The sequence below is a fragment of the Gouania willdenowi genome, chromosome 6 (genome assembly GCF_900634775.1).
Source record: "Gouania willdenowi chromosome 6, fGouWil2.1, whole genome shotgun sequence".
Lineage (NCBI taxonomy): Eukaryota > Metazoa > Chordata > Actinopteri > Blenniiformes > Gobiesocidae > Gouania > Gouania willdenowi.
The window spans coordinates 41714344-41734210 of record NC_041049.1 but is presented as its reverse complement, the minus strand read 5'-3'; the positions used below and the strand labels follow the sequence as shown (position 1 = coordinate 41734210).

The 19867-nt window shown below is 35.6% G+C and overlaps 1 protein-coding gene across 2 annotated transcripts in view; it reads right to left on the bottom strand.

The window, feature by feature from the left end:
• Positions 1-19867, bottom strand: part of LOC114465004 (voltage-dependent calcium channel subunit alpha-2/delta-1) — a 114237-nt gene that overhangs the window by 35985 nt on the left and 58385 nt on the right. For both annotated transcript variants that reach the window (XM_028449711.1, XM_028449712.1), the window contains exons 9-18: positions 16967-17017; positions 16665-16764; positions 9253-9411; positions 7972-8076; positions 6491-6569; positions 4527-4576; positions 4355-4444; positions 4207-4281; positions 4038-4118; positions 3799-3873 (exon numbers count right to left, since the gene is read on the bottom strand). In XM_028449711.1, the coding sequence (XP_028305512.1) occupies positions 3799-3873; positions 4038-4118; positions 4207-4281; positions 4355-4444; positions 4527-4576; positions 6491-6569; positions 7972-8076; positions 9253-9411; positions 16665-16764; positions 16967-17017 (865 nt within the window). The remainder of the gene's footprint in view (positions 1-3798; positions 3874-4037; positions 4119-4206; positions 4282-4354; positions 4445-4526; positions 4577-6490; positions 6570-7971; positions 8077-9252; positions 9412-16664; positions 16765-16966; positions 17018-19867) is intronic.

The window sequence follows — 19867 nt, the reverse complement described above, 5'->3', positions numbered from 1 at the left end:
AAATATTTTCACAGAGAAATGTGACTCAGTCACAAAATTAATAGTTTTACATGCTTACTATTTTCACAATTTTTTTTTTTGTGACGCACAAAAACAACTTTGTTTCATTGCAATTTATTTCATTTAGTATTACAAAACCTTCATTCATGGTTTGGGAGTTATGAGTCCCATTAAAACATATACCTTTGCCATCCCCAGATGAGGAAATTATGTTGCCGTCTACAAATACATTAAAAAAGTAAATGTCATTATTGGTCAATACATATCATTACCTCATCATTCTTGTTATTTCTGGATTTATAACTATTTCATTGAAAACGTGATTTTTATTTTTTTTTTTTTTACAACGTTTCTGGACAAATAGAGAAGGCAACTCTAGTTAAAAACTATACATTTTTACTTTAGTGTTTCCTACCATGTGTACACTGATGGCACAACATTTGGATCATGAGATGTAGTTTAAATTTTGAATTTGAGTCTGGATTTACTCTAGATCCTCCACTGTTTTTAAATTGGTCTAAAATCTTTGAAATGTACTTATTAGATCTATGCCAAACAAAACATTATTATGCACCATAATCATTTCTTATTAACTTTTAAAAATGGGACTACTTTACAGTTTTAAAGCCTGTGTTCCTCCATCATGAAATCATGTGATTGATGATGTCACACGACCCCACTGCCTGTAAACAGCTCATTGTTTTTTATTAGAGTGAAACGTTCAGCCTGCTATTTAGATTATTTAGCAGTCAAAATGATAACTTGTGCTTTTGGTTGCTCTAAATAATCAGGGAAAGTTAGAAAAAGTACAAAAAAAACAGCCCTTGATTTACTCGCTAACTTTAGCCTAATAATCATTGTCTACTACCAAACCACAGAGTTAAAACTATCGCCCCCTGTGGTCAGAGGATTTTTTTCGAGTCACAACTACGTTTTATTCTCTTTTGGTAAACAAGAGGTTTACATCTACGTTTAACTTTTCCTGATTTTTTTTTTTTAGAGCAACCAAAAGCAAAAGGATCTTAAACTGTAAAGCAGTCCCATTTTTAAAAGACAATTAAATTAATATGGTGCAAAATAATGTGTTTTTTTAGGTATAGATATTCTAATAAGTATGTTTCAAAGATTTTAGTGGAGGATCCCTTTAAAAAATACATACAAAGACTTCATTTAATACCATTTTAAAAAAGGATCACATTTGCTAATTTAGTTATTTGAATTCTCTGATGTTTTAGTTACAATCTATAAATACAATTGTGTGATGAAGTGGCTACATTTGATCTTAAAGTATACCCAAAAAAATTGCATTATACACTATACATATATTAGCTTAATGACGTACAACATAAGTCACAATTTCTAGATAAAAAGTGAGAAAAGTGCTACATGTAATCACACAGATCATTGTGAATAATCCTGCAGGTTTTCCAGGTGTAGTGACAAAAAAAAAAAAACCACATGAACTTTATTAAAAATGAAGGGCTCGTATGTCAACATTTCTGACATTTGATATTTGTGAGTCCGATCTGATACAAAGTGACGCTGAACTCCATTAACGTCCTCTTAAAAAACCCAATACGTCTGAGTGGCTTTATGGAAGAATAAAAGAGTAGCTGGACTCTATAAAACAGCAGTGGATAGAATCTGACCCCAGTCTATTCATCAAAGCTATGATTCAAACTAAAATGTGGCTAAAAGCAGGCTGATATATTGTGTTTCTGCATGATGGCATAACGTTTTCATCAACTTTAAAGAGCGGGCAACAGAACAAGAATGACAGCACAAAATACAGAAGAAAAGCTTCCATTTAGATGGATGTTTTCAGCACAAAACACGAGTGGAGTTGCTTACATTCAATGATTAGTGAGATGAAATGAAAGGATGACAAAAAGAATGCCTCTCCACATGAAAACAACAAAAAGAATGAAAGATTAAAAAGGAACAACACTGCATGACAGAGAATGAGACATCAAACATGAGCTAAAAACAGCAGAGAAGTAGAACACGGCAAAGAAACAAAAAGCATCAAATGAAAAACAAGAAGTCAGAGCAAAAAGGAACAGAAGACTGACTGAATCAAAGTGGGATCAGAACCCAGATGTAACCAGGAAATGAGGTCAGGTGATGAGAAAAATGGAAACAAGAGATGTAATGTGAGCTCTGATGTTTGGATATTTAAAGTGTACGGAAGGGACAATTATTACAGGCAAATCAAGAATAAAGTTTAAAACACGTGATTGAAGTAGAAACTTCAAGAATGAAGTTGAAATGTAATGTTGAGATTAAAGTTGACATTTCAAGAATAAAGTTGAAATGTCAAGATTAAAGTTGAATTGTTGAGATTAAAGTTAAAATTTTGAGATTAAAGTCAAAAGGTCAAGATTAAAGTTGAAATTTCAAAATTAAAGTTGAAATGAAATGTCATGATTAAAGTTGGAGTATCTAGATTAAAGTCAAAATGTCAAGATTAAAGTTGAAATTTTGAGAATAAAATTGAAATGTAATGTTGATATTTAAGTTGAAAAGTTGAGATTAAAGTTGATAATTTGAAAATAAAGTTGAAATGTTGAGATTAAAGTTGATAATTCCAAAATAAAGTTGAAATATGTCGAGAATAAAGTCAATATGTTGAGATTAAAGTTAAAATATTGAAAATGAACGAAAACTGACTAGAGCCAAAAAATTAGGGCTCAAAATTTCAACTTTATTCTTCATTCCACAAATTATTTTTGTCATCAAAATTGGTTCTGATCCGCTTCTGTAAATGTACAACTATTAAGTATGTGGGACACATACTTAATAGTTGTACATCCATCCATCCATCCATTGCTGTATGACATTAGTATTTAAATCACATGACTTTTTAACCCTATCTTCAGAGAGCTACAGTATAAAGCAGGGAAACCTACACAACTAGACTAGTTAACTATTTAACTAGTTAACCAACACCTAGAGTCCAAACTACTTCCTCTCACCTCATGAAATGTGACAGCATACTTATTACTGAGTCTGAGTTTCCTGTTTTCAATCTTTTTCTATGAAAAATACATTAAAACAGTAAGGACTTTTTTTATTGATGAAGATGCATTTTATTTTAAAAGATGATAAAATGGCAGAAAAATCTATTTTCTAGAAAGTCAGATTTGCAAAGTCAATAAAAAAAAAAAATGTATAGATTAGTCACAATTTTTTAGCTTTTTTGATAAATGATCCACTTTTTTTTTTTTTTTTTTTACCAATTTTGTTGAGATAGAGGCCCTGAAAATTTTGGAGTTTTTAAAAGGGGGGTGCAACAGAAAAAAATTGGAAAGCACTGGCTTATGGCAGTGGCTTTTTAAGAATGTAAAGAAAAAAAATTGGACACCCATAAAACTGAGAAATGTTTTAACCCTTGCATTATGTTGGAACAAAAATTACATTGATTATGTTGCAGGTCGTTATGACCCATACTGTGTAAATCCACTAACAACAATAAAAATAAAAAAATAAAAAAACAGGTTAAACCAATTTCAACTTCATTTAAGAATATATACATTTAGAAAAGAAATATACTGTACATTTTTAATTAAAAAAACATCTATGAACAAATTAAAGTGTTCCCCTCTTCATGAATGCTTTTCATTTATTCTATTCATTTATTTTTTAAATCACAATTTCTATTATGATCAATAATAAAATAGAACATAAAAAGGCAGTTAGCAGCAGTCTAAATTATCATTACCATAACATTTATCACCAAAGAATTAAATGAATACAAATGGCTGAGTTATGAAGCCTCTCAAATGTAAGTTGTTTTACCTTTGGCTGAAGATTTGGGTGCAGCAGGACATATCCATTGGGATCAATAGCAAAATAATATCCATTTGGACCAATCTGAAACAATGAATATCATGGTTTGTATGATAGTGATGCTACGAGACTAATTCTATGGTGATTTGTGTTGGAAAAGCAACAAAACAGTCAAATGCTCCTTTGAAGAGTGTTTCTCTTGATTTGATTTCTTACCAACCATCAGTGGAGATGCTTCTCAGACTTACTGTGAAACGTGGCGTTAACTTCTTGATGTCATCCAGGGAAACGTCGATGCCCATCACACCTAGAATGAGCTGATTCTGATGCTACTCGGATTAAAACAAAAGAAGAAGAACTTATTATTCACAGCCATCAGGAGACAATGGAACATCAGTGTGAGTTCTAACGTTATACCTCTCCCTTTCTTTCATCGTACGTCATTGTCCTGTTGAACACTGGTAAAGTCCCAGTGATGACTAGACCCAGTTCCTAATGGAAAAAACACACCATCAGTTAGTGTTTGCTTTTCCACTAAAGCTTGAATGAAACATGAGTGCATTACCAGCGCATCGAGGTAAACGTTGGTCCACTGCACTTGTTTAGCTTGTTTATCTGCCAGAACCATTGGCCTCCCCAACACATCCAGGTATTCCTACATTAAACAATCAACATTAGCCTGAATGCTAACATAGCAACGCTTTAAAAGCAGAGTGAAGGTGAAACAGCAGCATCACCTGAGTGTTTATTCGAATAGCTCCGATCGAAGGAATCTCATAGAAGTAACCTGAGAGGATGAGAGACAACATTACCAGAGGTGGCAAAAGTACGAGTCTTCAGTACTCAAGAAAAAGTGTAGATACTTGAATAAAAATGACTCTGGTAAAAGTCAAAGTACTGAAGTTGTTGCTATACTTGAGTAAAATTAAAAAAAGTACATGCTACTAAATGTAATTAAGTAAAACATATGTCTCTTCTATAATCAGACAGGGTTTTTAAACCAGCAAATTCCATATATATATATATATATATATATATATATATATATATATATATATATATTTTTTTTTTTTTTTTTTTTTTCAAAAAGAGCTCGGAGCGTCTCATCATATTCATTCATACCAAACTGCATTCCAATCTGTGACATGTACGAGGTAATGGGCCACATTTATAGCTTGGTAAGTACCAATAATTCAGAACCACCAACTGTCATAATATTTGACTTTCAAATAAATGAGAAATCAACATTTGTTTTTTTGTTTTTTTCTTTCTCTTTTGGGACCCCTTCAAAAATCGGACTCCAAGCATTGATCCATTGCTTATAACTACCAAATTTCAGCCCGATCCATTCGCAAATAACAGAGGAGTAGCGATTTTAACTAGTGTACACAACAAGAAGAAGAAGAAGAAGAAGAAAAAGAAGAACAAGAACAAAGTCAGAGGCGTTTTGAGTCCGGTATCTCGGCCTAAAAAGTAAGGAATAAAAGTAAAAAGTCGCCAGAAAAAAAAATACATAAGTAAAGTATAGATACCAGTAGAAAAAAACTCAAGTAAAGTATAGATACCAGTAGATAAGTAGTACAGATATGTAAGTATAAGTAAAGTATTATAGTATAGCAGGATAGTATAGATAGATATAGGATAGTACATAAGTATTTGTACTTTGTTACTTGTCACCTCTAAAAATTGCATACTACACACTAAAAGCTAAATCTATAACTCCATAAACACTAATCACAGCACGGGACATAAATATGTGAAAGAAGAAAATGATTTGTGTGTTTTTTCAGAATCAGAATTACTTTATTACTACTTCATTTTACTGGAGGGAATTTTTTTGTCTGACAGCGGCTCCATGAAGAAACTATAACAAGGTGAAAAGAAAGAAACACGAACAAAGGATATGTACATGACTAATGAAACTATTAAAAAAATAATGATAAATATTAATGCATATGGAAGAATATTTGCAAAAATAATCAGACATCTCAAAACTACTATACAATCGTAGAAAACTGTTGGCTAATTTTGTGTGTTTTTACTGTTGTTTTCTGCCTTTTTGTTGTTGTCGATAGTGTATTTCTGTAGTTTTGTGTATTTGTTTCCTTATTAGGTTTTTTTTTTTTATTTCTATTCATAATTTTTTAATTTTTTTTATTTCTATTCATAATTTTTTAATTTTTTTTATTTTGCAAAATAAAAAAACAATACATAATATAACAGAAATAGATGTGGAAGAAGAAGAAAGATCTGTGTGTTATGAGTGATTTTTTTGTGCTTTTGTTGTCATTTTGTAAATTTTGGATATGCCATTATGTTTTTCTCTCATTTTAAGTATATATATATATATTTATTTTTTTTTTGTCATTTTGCATGTTTTTGGAGTGACTTTCTGTATTTCTGTTGTCTACTTTATTTTTTCTGTAGCTTTGTATGTTTTCCATAAGTCGTTTTATGTTTTCTTTGGGGGTCGCACAACAGACTGCACAATACCAGAGAAAGGGCTTGTCTACTGAATATTGATACATTTCAGCAGAAAAAATCATAAAGTAGCTCTAACTAAAGTTATTTTTCGTTTCCTCTCACATTGATCCACAGACCAGAGATTACGTGTCATTTTAAGCCTAACTTTGCAGATAATGATTTACTAAGAAAGGTTGTGATGAAAGGAAACCCTGATCAGTTCTATCGTGGGTCGTACCTTTGTTAGAGCACGCCATCCACTGAATTGGTCCTTTATCATAGTTGTGTTGTCCCACAGAGAAAGTGAAGATCCTCACCTGGAGCACAAAAACACAGACGCACAATGATCAGGAAACGTTTACGTCAGATACTATATCTGAGTTTGTGTATCCCCTAAAGCAGTGGTTCCCAATCTTTTTTGTCCCGTGTATCCCCTTCGCATTTTTGTCAAATCATGTGTACCCCCTCTTCATATCATTAGTACCCTCTCAATAATTTCATATGCATTTTTAATTTGTGGAACAGCGGGCTCTCCTAAACCCCTAAATGTGTCTCAAATATTGGTTCCCTAAGGTTTAATCGACAAATTCAAAACAATAAGTGGAATTAAGTTAAACTACAACTTTTAAGGGATTTTTTCATTAGTAAGTAAATACAGTCTCCTTTGTAAAATGTAGCTAATTATTGTCTCCTAATGTCATAAGTGTGATGAAAAAAAATGGCCTCATAAAATAATCCTGTTTCAATAAATTACAAGAAAATGCATTATTTTATTGAGCTATAGGATAGTATAGTATAGTTTGTGGTGAATTTGTCAAAAAATAAATAAATAAATAAATAGTCTGAAAAGAAACTTGGAACATTTTCCGATTATTTTTAAATTAATTGTTAAATCTATCCGATTACTCCCTGCAATGGACCTGTTTGGGAACCACTGCCCTAAAGTAAATTAAAAAAAAATACACAAAATGACCCCAAAAAACATATGAAATTACAGAAGAATACACAAAAGGAAAGTAAACACACAAAACTACAAAAAAACAAAAAGAAAAAAACACAAAAATGACGTCAAAAAACATGAAAACAAAAATACAACATACACAAAATGTTTAAAAAATAATAATAATTAAACAAAAATACACAAAAGGACAGTGATCAAAGCATGAAAAGGTCAAAACAATAATGACAAACATTGTACAGAAGAATACACAGAAGGACAACAAAAATATACAAAAATACAAGAAAATATATTTCAAAAACACAGAAAAAAACTACAAAAAAACACAGAAAAAAACTACAAAAAAACACAATGATAAATTACTCAAAAAATAAAAACCTATAATGATGACCAAAAAAAAAAATGTAAGAATCAAATACACAAAATTATTCCAAAAATCAAAGAAAAATACACAACGACAACAAAGATATACAAAAAGATGAGAAAAAAAAAAAAAATGACAACAGAAATGCACAAAATGGCTCATACCATGCAAAACAGCAACACACATCCTCAGAATGACAGAAAAACAAACAAACCCTGAGTTATTGTGGATAATGTGAAATCACATTTTGTATGACAGTTGTTTACACTTCATGTAAAAACTGTATTAATTTCATGTTTTTCAATAACAATTCCCCATTGTTGTGTCCATACACAACCTATATGTGTAGAATGAAAAACTTTAACATCTCTATCGTCTTTGTGTTTCATAGAAATACCTTTTTGTCAGCGTTGTACTTCTCCAGAATGGCCCTGGCCCGTTCCTCTCCTCCATCAGTGAACAACATGATGATCTTATTGCAGTTTGCTCGACTCACATTAGTCTATAGTGGAAAGATATCCAAGGAAAATAGAATTATAATAAAGATAAATCCATAGATAATTGATTTAGAACATTTCCACAATAATAAACGTATTTATGGAGCATAAAGGAACACAGGCGTTGTTTCCAAAATAAAATAAGAAATAACAATGGCTGTTTTTTATAGAAAGGTGTTATTGTGTATGCCACTTATTTTTATACAATTATTCCTCAAAAAGTAGCTCTCGTTCAGTTTTTCTATCTTTCTTTTTCCTTTCTTTACTTTTTCTTTCTTTTCTTACATACATTTTCTTCAATACTATTCAATACTTTCTTTTGTCTTTATTTCCTTGTTAATTAAATATTAACTTAATGTAATGAAATTACTTTCCTTTCCATTATATTGTCATTTCTTTTATGAACTTTTTCAAAATTACATTTTTACAACTCTTTCTAAGTGATTGACTTTTATTTCTTTCCCTTTTCATTCTTTAAAAACATTTTCCTTTTTTTAAATACTCTTTCAATTACTTCTTCATTTATTTGAATTTTTTTAAATAATTATTTCTAAAAAAAAAAAAAAACATTTAAATTTTAACGATCCTTTCTTTCTTAAAATGTTCTTTATTTTTTCATTATTTATTTAATTCATTTTTACCACTTTTTCTTTCTTATATATATATATTACAGGTAAGAACTTTCTTATTACTTTTTGCATTTTTTTTGCAAGAAAGAAAAAGTTTTAAAAAAAGAAATATTTCTTCTCGATAAAATATTTTCTTTTTTTCCTCTCAAATATTATATTTATTTTTTTTATTTATTGATTTACTTTTTAAAAAGACAATACATATTAATGAACATTTAAGTAAATATGTGAGATTGTAGCCTATGTTGCTCATACTGTCTTGCTGTGTAAGAAAAAAAACATTTGCCCAATATCAAATCTATTTGTGTATTTATGATCTGTGTTATTGCAGTACTCTATGTTACCACCAGATGTCAGTAGGACACAACAATCACTACTGGAGGAGAAGGAAGAAGAGGAGGAAGAAGAGGAAGAAGAGGAAGAAGAGGAGAAGGAAGAAGAAGAGGAGGAGGAGGAGTTATGGAAGGTAACATGAACTCACTTTTTTTTTTCAAACATAGACATACAACATAAACATGTGACTTCACTAATGTTAAACACTTCTGTTCTCACCACAGAAAGCTGCTCAAATGCAAACTCGAACCCTTTGGTGTAGTTTGTGATTCCTTTGGCTGTGATGTTCTGTACGGCGTCTTTTAACAGCTTTTTATTCCTCACGTTGGCCTGAACCAGATGCTCGAAACAGGCTGTTTTCTTCACTCTGGTGTTAAACTGAGAGAGTTACAATCTACATTATTATTATTACACACTCCAACAACATGCACACACACACCAAAAATTCCCACCTGGCCTTGGCTGCTATCAGCCAGTGGTAAACAGACACATTCATCAGAGCTCACTAATTGCTTCACATCCTTGGAGCTCTACAGTCGGTACCCATGGAAACAAGATTCTACTTTATATTAAGTAACCAGGTTAGGCAGTAACACCAGCATGTTTTATAAAGGTGAGATCTCCTCATTTCCATCACGCACGCATCACACACGCACACACGCACACACACAATACTATTTGGAGCTCCAAACTTAAATTTCCTCTGCTGAACGTGAAGTGAACCTTTGAACAACATCATATAACACGCTGCACTATGTCGTATGAATAAGTGGATCACATCAGGTCAGTGGAGTGGGAAAGCAACACATCTATTGTGTTACTGAACACTTCTGAAACAATGCTGCACCTCATTGATCTGAACTAATCAATGAGTCTCTGGGTGATCGCCAGTATATGGGCTCAAAGGCTCACAGCACTAATGTACACACACATAGAGAAACAGTCTGTGTATCATACGTACACGTGTTGTCAAGGAGCCCAACATCCTTGAAATGCTCTAAAGCAGAGCTGAGCAACTGTTATGACAGCGAGGCCAGAAAAATGTGATTATATCTGATGAGAGGGTCACATGATCAATGTTCATGACATCAGCATTTAAAATAGCAGCCTTTTCTGTTTTTAGAGAAATTAGTGTGTTGTTCTGTCGTTCTCTGTGTGTGTTTTTTATGTTTTATGAGTCATTTTGCATGATTCGGTTGTCCTTTTGTGTATATTTGTACCGGTAGTAGTTTTCTTGTCTTTTGTGTATTTTTGTTGTGTTTGTGTTGTGTTTTTGTTTTTGTAGTATTTCGTGGTTGTTTTGCATATTTGTGTCTTATTTTGTGCATTTCTGTTGTATTTTTGTTGTAGTTTAGTGTGTTTTTGGAGTTATTGTTTGTGTTTTTCTCATATTTTTTTTACAATTTTGTGTTCTTGTTTTCACATTGATTTTTGCACTATTGTGTTGTCATTTCGTTTATTTTTGTGTTTTTTTTTTCTTTTTTATTGTCTTTCTTGTTTTGGTTATTATTGCCATTTTGTGTGTTTACAGTTTCATTTTGTGGTTGTTTTTGTGTATTTTTCTCACATTTTTGTTTTACATTTTGTGTTAAGTAAGTATATTTGTAGTTATTTTGTGTGTTTTGGAGGCTCTGAGAGCAAGTATCATATGTAAAGGAGTCCAACATCCTTGACATTTTCTAAAGCAGAACTGGCAACTGTTATGACAGCGAGGACAGAATAATGTGATCATAATAATCAATATTCATGATGTCAGCATTTACAATAACCACCAATTCTAGCATTACAGTAATGCAGGAAATAACAAAGGATTTGTGTTTTAGAGTAATTTGTGTTTTTTGTTATAGTGTGTGTTATGAGTAATTTTGTGCAATTCTGTTGTCCTTTTGCATAGTTTTGTAGTAATTCTTGGTGTTTTTCTTATTTATTTTATTTTTTTGTATTTTTCAGAATAAAGTACATTTTTTAATGTTTTTTGTTTTTGTTTTCGAATCATTTTTGCATAACTCTGTTGTCATTTTGTTCCTTTTGTGTGTTTTCGGTTTCATTTTGTGGTTGCGTTGCAGGTTTTATCTCATTTTGTACATTTCTGTAGTCCTTTTGAGTGTTTTTAGAGTAGTTTTGTTTGTTTTTGGAGTAATTGTTGGTGTTTTCCTTGTCTTTTCTGTATTTATGTTGTCTTTTTGAGTATGTTTTGTTGTTTTACGTCATTGATGCCATTTTGTGTGTTTTCGGTTTCATTTTGTTGTTGCTTTGTGTGTTTTTGCTGTTGTTCAAGAAATCATTTGTGTTATTTTGGGTTATTATGTTTATTTTTTTGTGTGTTTTTGATTCATTTGTGTATACAGGTGTGTTTGTGGTTTTGTGAGTTTTTGTCATTGTTTTGTTCATTTCTTTGTCATTTTGCACATTTGTGTGTGTATTTTAGTTTTACAGTGTACTTTTCTATAATTTGGTGTTTTTTGAGGTCATTTTTTTGTGTTTACTTTGGGGAATATGACAAGAACAGAGGCTACACACACACACACACACACACACACACACACACTCTCTCTATCACAGCCTACACAGCAGCAGCAAGAGGCCTTTTATCATGTAATCTATTCACAGGAGAAGTGAGAATAAAATGTGTGATGGTTTGGGAGCGGATAGTGAAAAAAGACTCGGATGAGAATCTAAAAGACGGGGGCATGAAAAGGTGTGTCTCATTGTGTGTAGAATAAAGAGCTCACAGAATGTACAGGACACATCCCTCACATTGTGGGAAGAAGGGATGGTGCACTGCATAACACCGCTGTGTCAAAAACATAATTATTACTGAATGAGAAAAAAACCCCACAAGCTGCTCTTATGAGACGTTGTTCACAGCCTTTGATGCAAATGTGAAGTTCCATTGTTCTTCTGTGATCCCCTTGTGTGTGTGTGTGTGTGTGTGTGTGTGTGTGTGTGTGTGTGTGTGTGTGTGTGTGTGTGTGTGTGTGTGTGTGTGTGTGTGTGTCCAGTCCTTGGGAACGGATTAGTGATGACAGGGAAAGACACGCCAATCCTGAAGCTCCTAATCCCTCAAGACTCTCAGCAATTCTGATAGCTAACACCTGTTGATGCTCGCTAACACGCTAACTCGCTAACACGGGCTGCACCATGTGTATGAGGTGACAGGAAGTTAGAGAGGAAGTGTAAAAAATGAGACGCGAGGGAAAGGATGTCTTTAAGGCAGGTATCAGTAACCGTGTGTCCAGGAACAAATGTCACCTCCATCCCTGCAGCAACTGTTAAAAAGAGAGATTTATTGACATGTGGTGTCGCTCAGGAACAAGGAAACCTCAAAGAAAGCACAAGAACCTAGAGATCAATGTGAGACAAACAGAATATGGTTGACATAACTACAAACGGGCCAATTGTGGAGTGATGCATTAGAGTTGGAGGAAGATGTCTTATTCATCTGTTCTGATACGTCATGTTCTCCACCTGTCCAAGCAGAGCCTTCCCAGCCCCCAGCCCTAAAGCGGAATTAACTAAAGCCAAATAAACTGGTTTTCTAAGCAAACCTCAATTCGGGAATTACTATTACTATGTAAACACGAAGCAGAACACTTTAATTCCGAATGATTTAATTCGGAATAACTAATTCCAAATTTTAAAAAAATCATGTAACCGTGGTCATTGTTCAATCCACGCAAGTAGCCTACATTTATAAATTAGAAATGCAACAAAATAGACAAAACACATTTCCTATAATGTAAGTGTAAACTGTAAATTACATTGATCATATTTATTGAAGGCTTGCACATGAAAACATGCCAATGCATAATTAAGCCAATTAAAAGAAGGCCAGGCCCAGTAGGTAAGTGCCAGAATAAAGTAATCCAACAATAGGCCAAGTGACTGAATATCCAGTAGGAATTAGTAAAACAAAAAGGTTCTTGAAAAAATACGGAAATATGACCCTATCTTAAAACATTACATTGGCTCAATAACAGATGCACATTAACTTTGCCAGTCATCACCAGTAAACTCCAAAACACATTTCCACACACCCATGCCTATGGCACTAGCCTATTGTACAGCCTACAGCAGTCAACCCCAACCCCTTTTATTCCCTCCCACCCATATCACACATGATTATGTTAAATGGGGAGACAAGCCTTCTTCAGCTACATTTTACTTGTTGAAGCCAGATAACTTTTAATTTTCACCAGCTTAGCGCAGCTGCAGCTGAGGCGGGCAGCAGCAACAGAACAACTGACGGATTCCACCAAAATGAAAGGTCCCATATTATGCTATTTTTCACCCATCTCCATTTGTTCTAAGAACACCAACAACACAGTATTTGAGGTTTATTTTCCCAAACCCACCTGTTTTCTGGAGTTTTAGCCCCTGAAAAGTGACTTTCTGACCAATTCTAAAACTGGGCTGTGTGAGTGGGTGTGTCTAAAGACGCAGACTCCACCTATGACTTCACACAACAATTGATCACTAGCAACTTTCTTTTGCTATTCACACACTCTTGTTGTTGTTTTCAGCCAAAAAAACTGCACATTACAGTAAAACACATGGCTATTTAAGTGGATATTGTAATAGTGAGTAGCTGTTTCAGCTGCTTCAAACACTTACTGGAGCTGCTTTATTGTCATCATCTCTTGTAGAGATTTCAGGAATAGTCCATTCAAGGTGATAGTTGACTGTTTTGTCTGAACCGCTGCATCGCATTGTGTCACAAACAGTGATGCCAAATTTGTGTTTCATGTTTGGGCTGTTATTGGGCTGGAAATTGTCCATCTGATCTGGCAACACTAATTCCCGATTTTCTTGTGTGAAGTCACAAATGTAGAAAATTTCAAAAAGTCATCGGCGTAACAGTGAAAACGAATGATTGACAAAACGAATGACAAATGATTTGACCGAGAGGGAGGAGGTAGACGGTGAAGAGGAGAGGACCAAGCACAGAGCCCTGGGGGACTCCTCGAGACAGGGGGCTGTGGAGGAGGAGCAGTTGTTTATGAATATAAATTGTTTTCTGTCAGTGAGATAAGACTGTAACCAGGTGAGGGCATTACCAGTGATATTGAGGAGGGATGTAAGCGTGAAAGTAGGATGGAGTGGTTGATGGTGTCAAAAGCAGCAAGGAGATCAAGAAGAACGAGAGTTGAGAGTAGGCCGGAGTCAGATGAGAGAAGGAGGTCGTTGGTGACTTTTGGGAGGGCGGTTTCAGTGCTGTGTTTGTTGTAGAATCCAGATTGAAATTGTTTGAAAAAGTGATTATTGTTGAGATGGGATGTGATTTGTGAGGCAACGACACGTTCCAGAACTTTTGACAGGAAGGGGAGGTTGGAGATGGGAGGTTCAAGACTTACACAGACCACAAACAAACGACTGGATGGGTTTATTTCACATTTTGTGTGCTGGTGGACACTAGGGGTTGAACGACTTCATAATTTTAAAAATCAACTTTATGTGCATACTCGTCGAGTCAACATCGACTAGTTGATGACGTCACCAAGAGCCAAGCCGCAGCCGAGTGCCGATGTTGTGCCAAAATCTGTGACTCCAAAAAATCTGTGACCAACAGCAACAGTTCCAACCCCTGGGGATTCTTGGCGGACATTTACTCCCCCTTAAACACGTTTGTAATTATTCTCCAGTCTGCAGTTACTTCACCCAGGAACACTGCTGCTTCGCCTACTGTGAGTCTACGGTAACTGTTAAGCCCAGAGGCTTTTCGGTGTTTAGACTTTGTTTGGGATGTTTTTACGGTAGCTTCGGCTTCCTTCACCAAAGCAGGTGTTGTGCCAAAGTCTGTGACCCGAAAAAACTTGCGACTGCTGCGAGCTCTCTGCAGTAGAGAAGAAGAGTGCTATGTCAACTGCGTAGACCTCTTCATAACTATTAAACAGCTATTGACTCCCCCTTATGATGCTCCATGGCACCCCTGATATAAAGAAAACTAGTATGTAAAAAAAAAAAGTAAAGCGCCACAACATTTGTAATGATGTGAGCACGTCTGTGGTGTGCGATGTTACTAATGTGTGTCAGATAAGAGTGTCAAGGCTAATTAAGTTTTCCTCGAGAAGTGTGTTCAGGTGGGCGGAGCCAGTTAGAAACCCAGGTTTTCTTAGACAAAACCTTGCAGCAAGCAGGTTCAGTTCACAGAGAATATTACCATGGAAACATACTCGCCTTCAGGAATGGGATACTCAGAGTTTCCCTCATTTGACCCTGAACATACTCAGAGTTTGAACATAACCCGCTTTATGGAATACCCCTCTGCTGTCCTACAAAGCAGGATAAAAACATGTTAATTTAATCGAGTTGATTTCAGAATATGTGTGCCCTCTTGTGACAGGGGTTAAGATTACAACTTACATCACAACTGAGGAATAATTCTTTAAAAATATGAAGAATTAAAATCAATAATTCAAACCAAAAACAACACTGTTGCTGCAGAAAAAGCAGGAAGGAATGAATGCAGGAAATTATTAGGGATAATGCTTAAATTAGTGAGGTTATACAATATCAATCCACGGGATGATAAACGAACAGCACAGAGGAAAGAGTGTCCAATGTTTGTGTACAAAGAATAATCTCAGTAAACACAAAACACACCCTTGTGTGTCTGTCACACATGGTTCTCATTGTGTGTTTCTTAGTATAATCACACATACTGAAAAAAAATTTAAAATAACCAAAACTGTGAAGGGAAAAGTTGGCAATACAAGGAGATTTATGTACACACAGAGAGATGAGTGGGTGAAAAGCTGAGCTCACTGATGAAATGAACAAAAGTGATGATGATGAATGAGTGCTTCCTCATGTTCTCTGCAGTCGCTGCAGCTTTCATTTGGAGAGCAGTGAAAGGGAATGGACACACACACACACACAGTAAGAACCTATGTGTGTGAGAGAGGCAGAAACATGTGCTTTAATGGTGAGCTGCAGGTATTGTATGAATGCTTTGTTTCATGGTGGTCAGATTGGACAGAAATCCATACTTCATGACAGTCCATTCATCTTTCTGACATCGTCTTTATGTCACAAATCAAATAATCTAAGAACAAAATATCTGTAATGACCAATCTGAAGACTATTACGGGGGAGCAATAAAGAGTTTAGTCTGTTTTTGTTGACATTATCTTTAATTTTCTCTCATTTGGTGTGTTTTTGTGTTATTGGAGCCATTATGTGAATTTTTCTGGTCGTTTTGAGTGCTCTTTAGTCATTTTGTGTATTTTAGTTGTCAATTTGTTGTCAATTCAGATATTTTTCTCTCAATTTGTGTGTTTTTGTATCGTTATGTGTTAGGGTTAGGGATAGGGTTTTGTGGTGGTTTTGTAAGTTTTTGTTGTCTTCGTGGATATTTTTTTGTGTTTGCTTTGTGTGTTATTAGAGTTATTTTGTGTATTTTTGTTGTCATTTTGGATAATTGAGTGTGTTTTTGTGTTAATTATGTGTGTTACTGGAGCCAATATGTGCCTTCTTCTGGTCATTCTGGAAGTTTTTGGAGTAATTTTTGCTTTTTGTTGATTTTTCTGATATAATAATATATAACGTCTGATATTTCACCGCATGCAACTTTCTATTGTTTGGATTATTCCAGATCACTCATCATTGAAATGGAATTATTTATTACTTACATAAACTACGTTGACGTAATCGTCATCAGACAGAGTCTCCAACATCTCACTGACTGAAGTCCTGATCAGTTTCAGCGTCAAACCAGAAACACTTCCACTCCTGAAGAAGAAAAAGAGAAAAAGCACGAGTTCACGCTGCAATCTGTTCAGCTCATTTTCCTCCGAAGCAGCCTTTAGTGCATGTAATTAAAACTGCGTCTGCACTGGGAAATACAATACGATGCTATGCGAGAGATGTGAGAAAAACCATGGGAAATCATGAGTGATGAAAAGATGTGGATCAGTGACATCAAACAACTCACGCGTCCACCAGGATTAGCATATCTTTAGGCGACGCTGCTCCTTGGATGTACCTGCAGGGACATTGGACATTTAAATAACATTGTTTCACCTGATTTAAAACCAACAACATTAAATAGGATTATTTAGGAATGAGATGTATGAGAACATCGTTTAACAAGTAAAAATGGAAGTATTGACAATTTGCTTGAAAGCAATAAATGAACAAGATGGGGATGTTTTTTTTGTCAAATATTAGACCCAGTACTTATTACCATACAAATAAACCAATCGGGGGCAGAATATATTATTGAAATGAGATAATTTATCATAAATAAAACTGAATAACCATGGGAAGCTTCGTGTGGATCGTAGATGGTACTTTTCCTCTTTTCAACTAATAACCATATGGTTTTTTCTAAGTGGCTAACATTGTAAAAATACTCTGAAAAGAAATATGTATGACATCACTTATTCAAACCAGCGATGAGTAAACTTAGTGCAGGGTGTTTTGGGTCATTTTGTCAATTTTTCATTCATTTCGTGAGTTTTTCTTTGTTTTGTACGTACTTTTGTACATTTTTGTTTATTTTTGCAGTAATATTTTTATTTTTCAGTAATTTTGTAAGTTTTTGGATTCATACTGTATATGTTTTGCTCATTGCATGTGTTTTTGTTTTCTTTTAATTTATTTATTTATTTATTGTCGTTTTTTGAATTTCTCAGTGGTGTTGTGTGTATTTTGGAGTCATTTTATATATCATTTCATGTTTTACTCTGTTATGGTTTACTTTTTATTTTATTTTTTTTTGTAGTCATTTTGTCATTAATTTAATGTGTTTGTAATGTGGACACCCGCTGTCGCGACCACATCTCCCCAGTCCTTCAAAACGAAATGTTGTCTATAACTTCTGTTCCCTGAAGGAGAGGAACGAGGTACAACACATATAGTATGGGATATCACGCCATCACTGAAGAAAACCTCTAATCGGGCCTTTCAAGGCAGATGATCTGTGATGACATAAGTGAGGCTACGCCTGTCATCACAGTCATCCTTCAGTTCAGTAGCCGCTCTTCACCAAGCCCAGCTGTGTAGCGGGGCAAAGAAGTGTTGGACCTCGTTCCTCTCCTTCAGGGAACAGAAGTTATAGACATAACATTTCGTTCCTTCTCAGTAGATTCACTCGGTATAAAACATATAGCATGGGACATGTATACACGACCCGCAGAGCAGCTATGAACCGGAAACCAATCTCCAGCACCTCTAGTGCATGCTAGACCCAGTGGAAAGAACCGAATGGGCCACCAAAGGGGACGTTACTACCAGACGGTAAAACAGAAACAAAAGTGTGTGGTGATGACCAACTGGCAGCACGACAGATGTCACTTAAAGATACCCCCCTAAACAAAGCCCACAATGTACATACTCCCCTGGTCGAATGTGCTCTCACACCCTGAGGTAACTGAAGACCCCTGCTGTTGTAGGCCAGGGAGATAGCCTCCACAATCCAGTGAGAAAGCCGCTGTTTAGACTGGGCTTTACCCTTAGCTGGATTAGCAAAACACAAAAACAGCTGGTCACATAAACGCACACAGTGTGGTCTATGTATTCACGTAGAGCACGTACAGGACACAAGGACTGTAACCTCCTTTGCTCCTCAGATGCAAAAGGAGGAGGGCAAAAACTCATTAGCTCAAAAATCATGGAGCTATGAGCTGAAGGGATGATCTTAGGCACATATGCCATGTTTGAGCGTAATGTGACCTTGGAACCATCTGAAGTGAACTGGGTACAAGAAGGATGCACTGATAAAGCATGAAGATCGCCCACTCACTTAGCGGAGGTCAAAGCGAGAAGTAGTGCAGTCTTACAAGAAATAAATTTCATATCTGCTGACTCCATAGGCCACAGAGAGCATCCAGCACTAGAGTTAAATAACATGAGGGGATGATGGATTTCACCACAGGCCTCAGCCGGCAAATTCCCTTTAAAAAACGCATGGCCAGTGGATGCGCACCTGGCGTCACCCCATTGAAACCAAAATGGCAGCCAAATAAACCTTAATAGTGGAAAAGGACAGACCTTAATCCAACAGTTCCTGAAGAAAAGTCAAAACCTCCACAATTGAACACTGAAATGGGAGTACATCTCGGCCCTGACACCATTGCTCGAATGCTCGCCATTTATAAGCATATAAGCCACGAGTAGATGATGCCCTAGCACTCTGAATCATTGCCACCACACTTGGGGGCAGACCCTAAGCCATTAAAGTTGACCTTTCAACAGGTAGGCATGTAGCTGCCACAATTCCGGACGTGGATGAAGCACCTCGCAGATTGATTATTGTGGCTACCATGATTTTCCAGGCCACCGAGGGGCCAACAGAATCAGGGACAGACCCCGACGATGCACTCTCTCCAACACAGGCAGTATAATTTCCACTGGGGGAAACGCATACAGGAGCGTGTTGGGCCATGGGTGTGCTAGCGCATCCATCCCCAGAGGTGCATTGTGGTCAGTTATGAAAAAGAACAGGGCGCAGTGGGCGTTTGCCCTGGAAGCAAAGAGGTCCACCTCCGCCCTGCCAAATCAAACCCATATCTGAGCCACTCCCTCACAAGGGGACCCCCTCTGGAAAGAAGGTCTGCCCCCAGGTTCAGGCATCCTGGAACATGAGTAGCTCTCAGAGACAGAAAATGAACACTGCCCCATATCAACAGAGAGTGAGTCAGTTTTAGCAGGGGAATTGATTGTGTACCCCCTTGCCTGTTTATGTAAGAGACCACTGTAGTGTTGTCTGTCCTGATCAGAACATGTTGGTCTGTTAGCACAGAGCGAAAATACTTCAGGGCCAAGAAAGCTGCCAGCAGCTCCAGATAATTGAAGTGAAACCTGCTCTGTACTGAGGTCCAGAGTTCTCTCA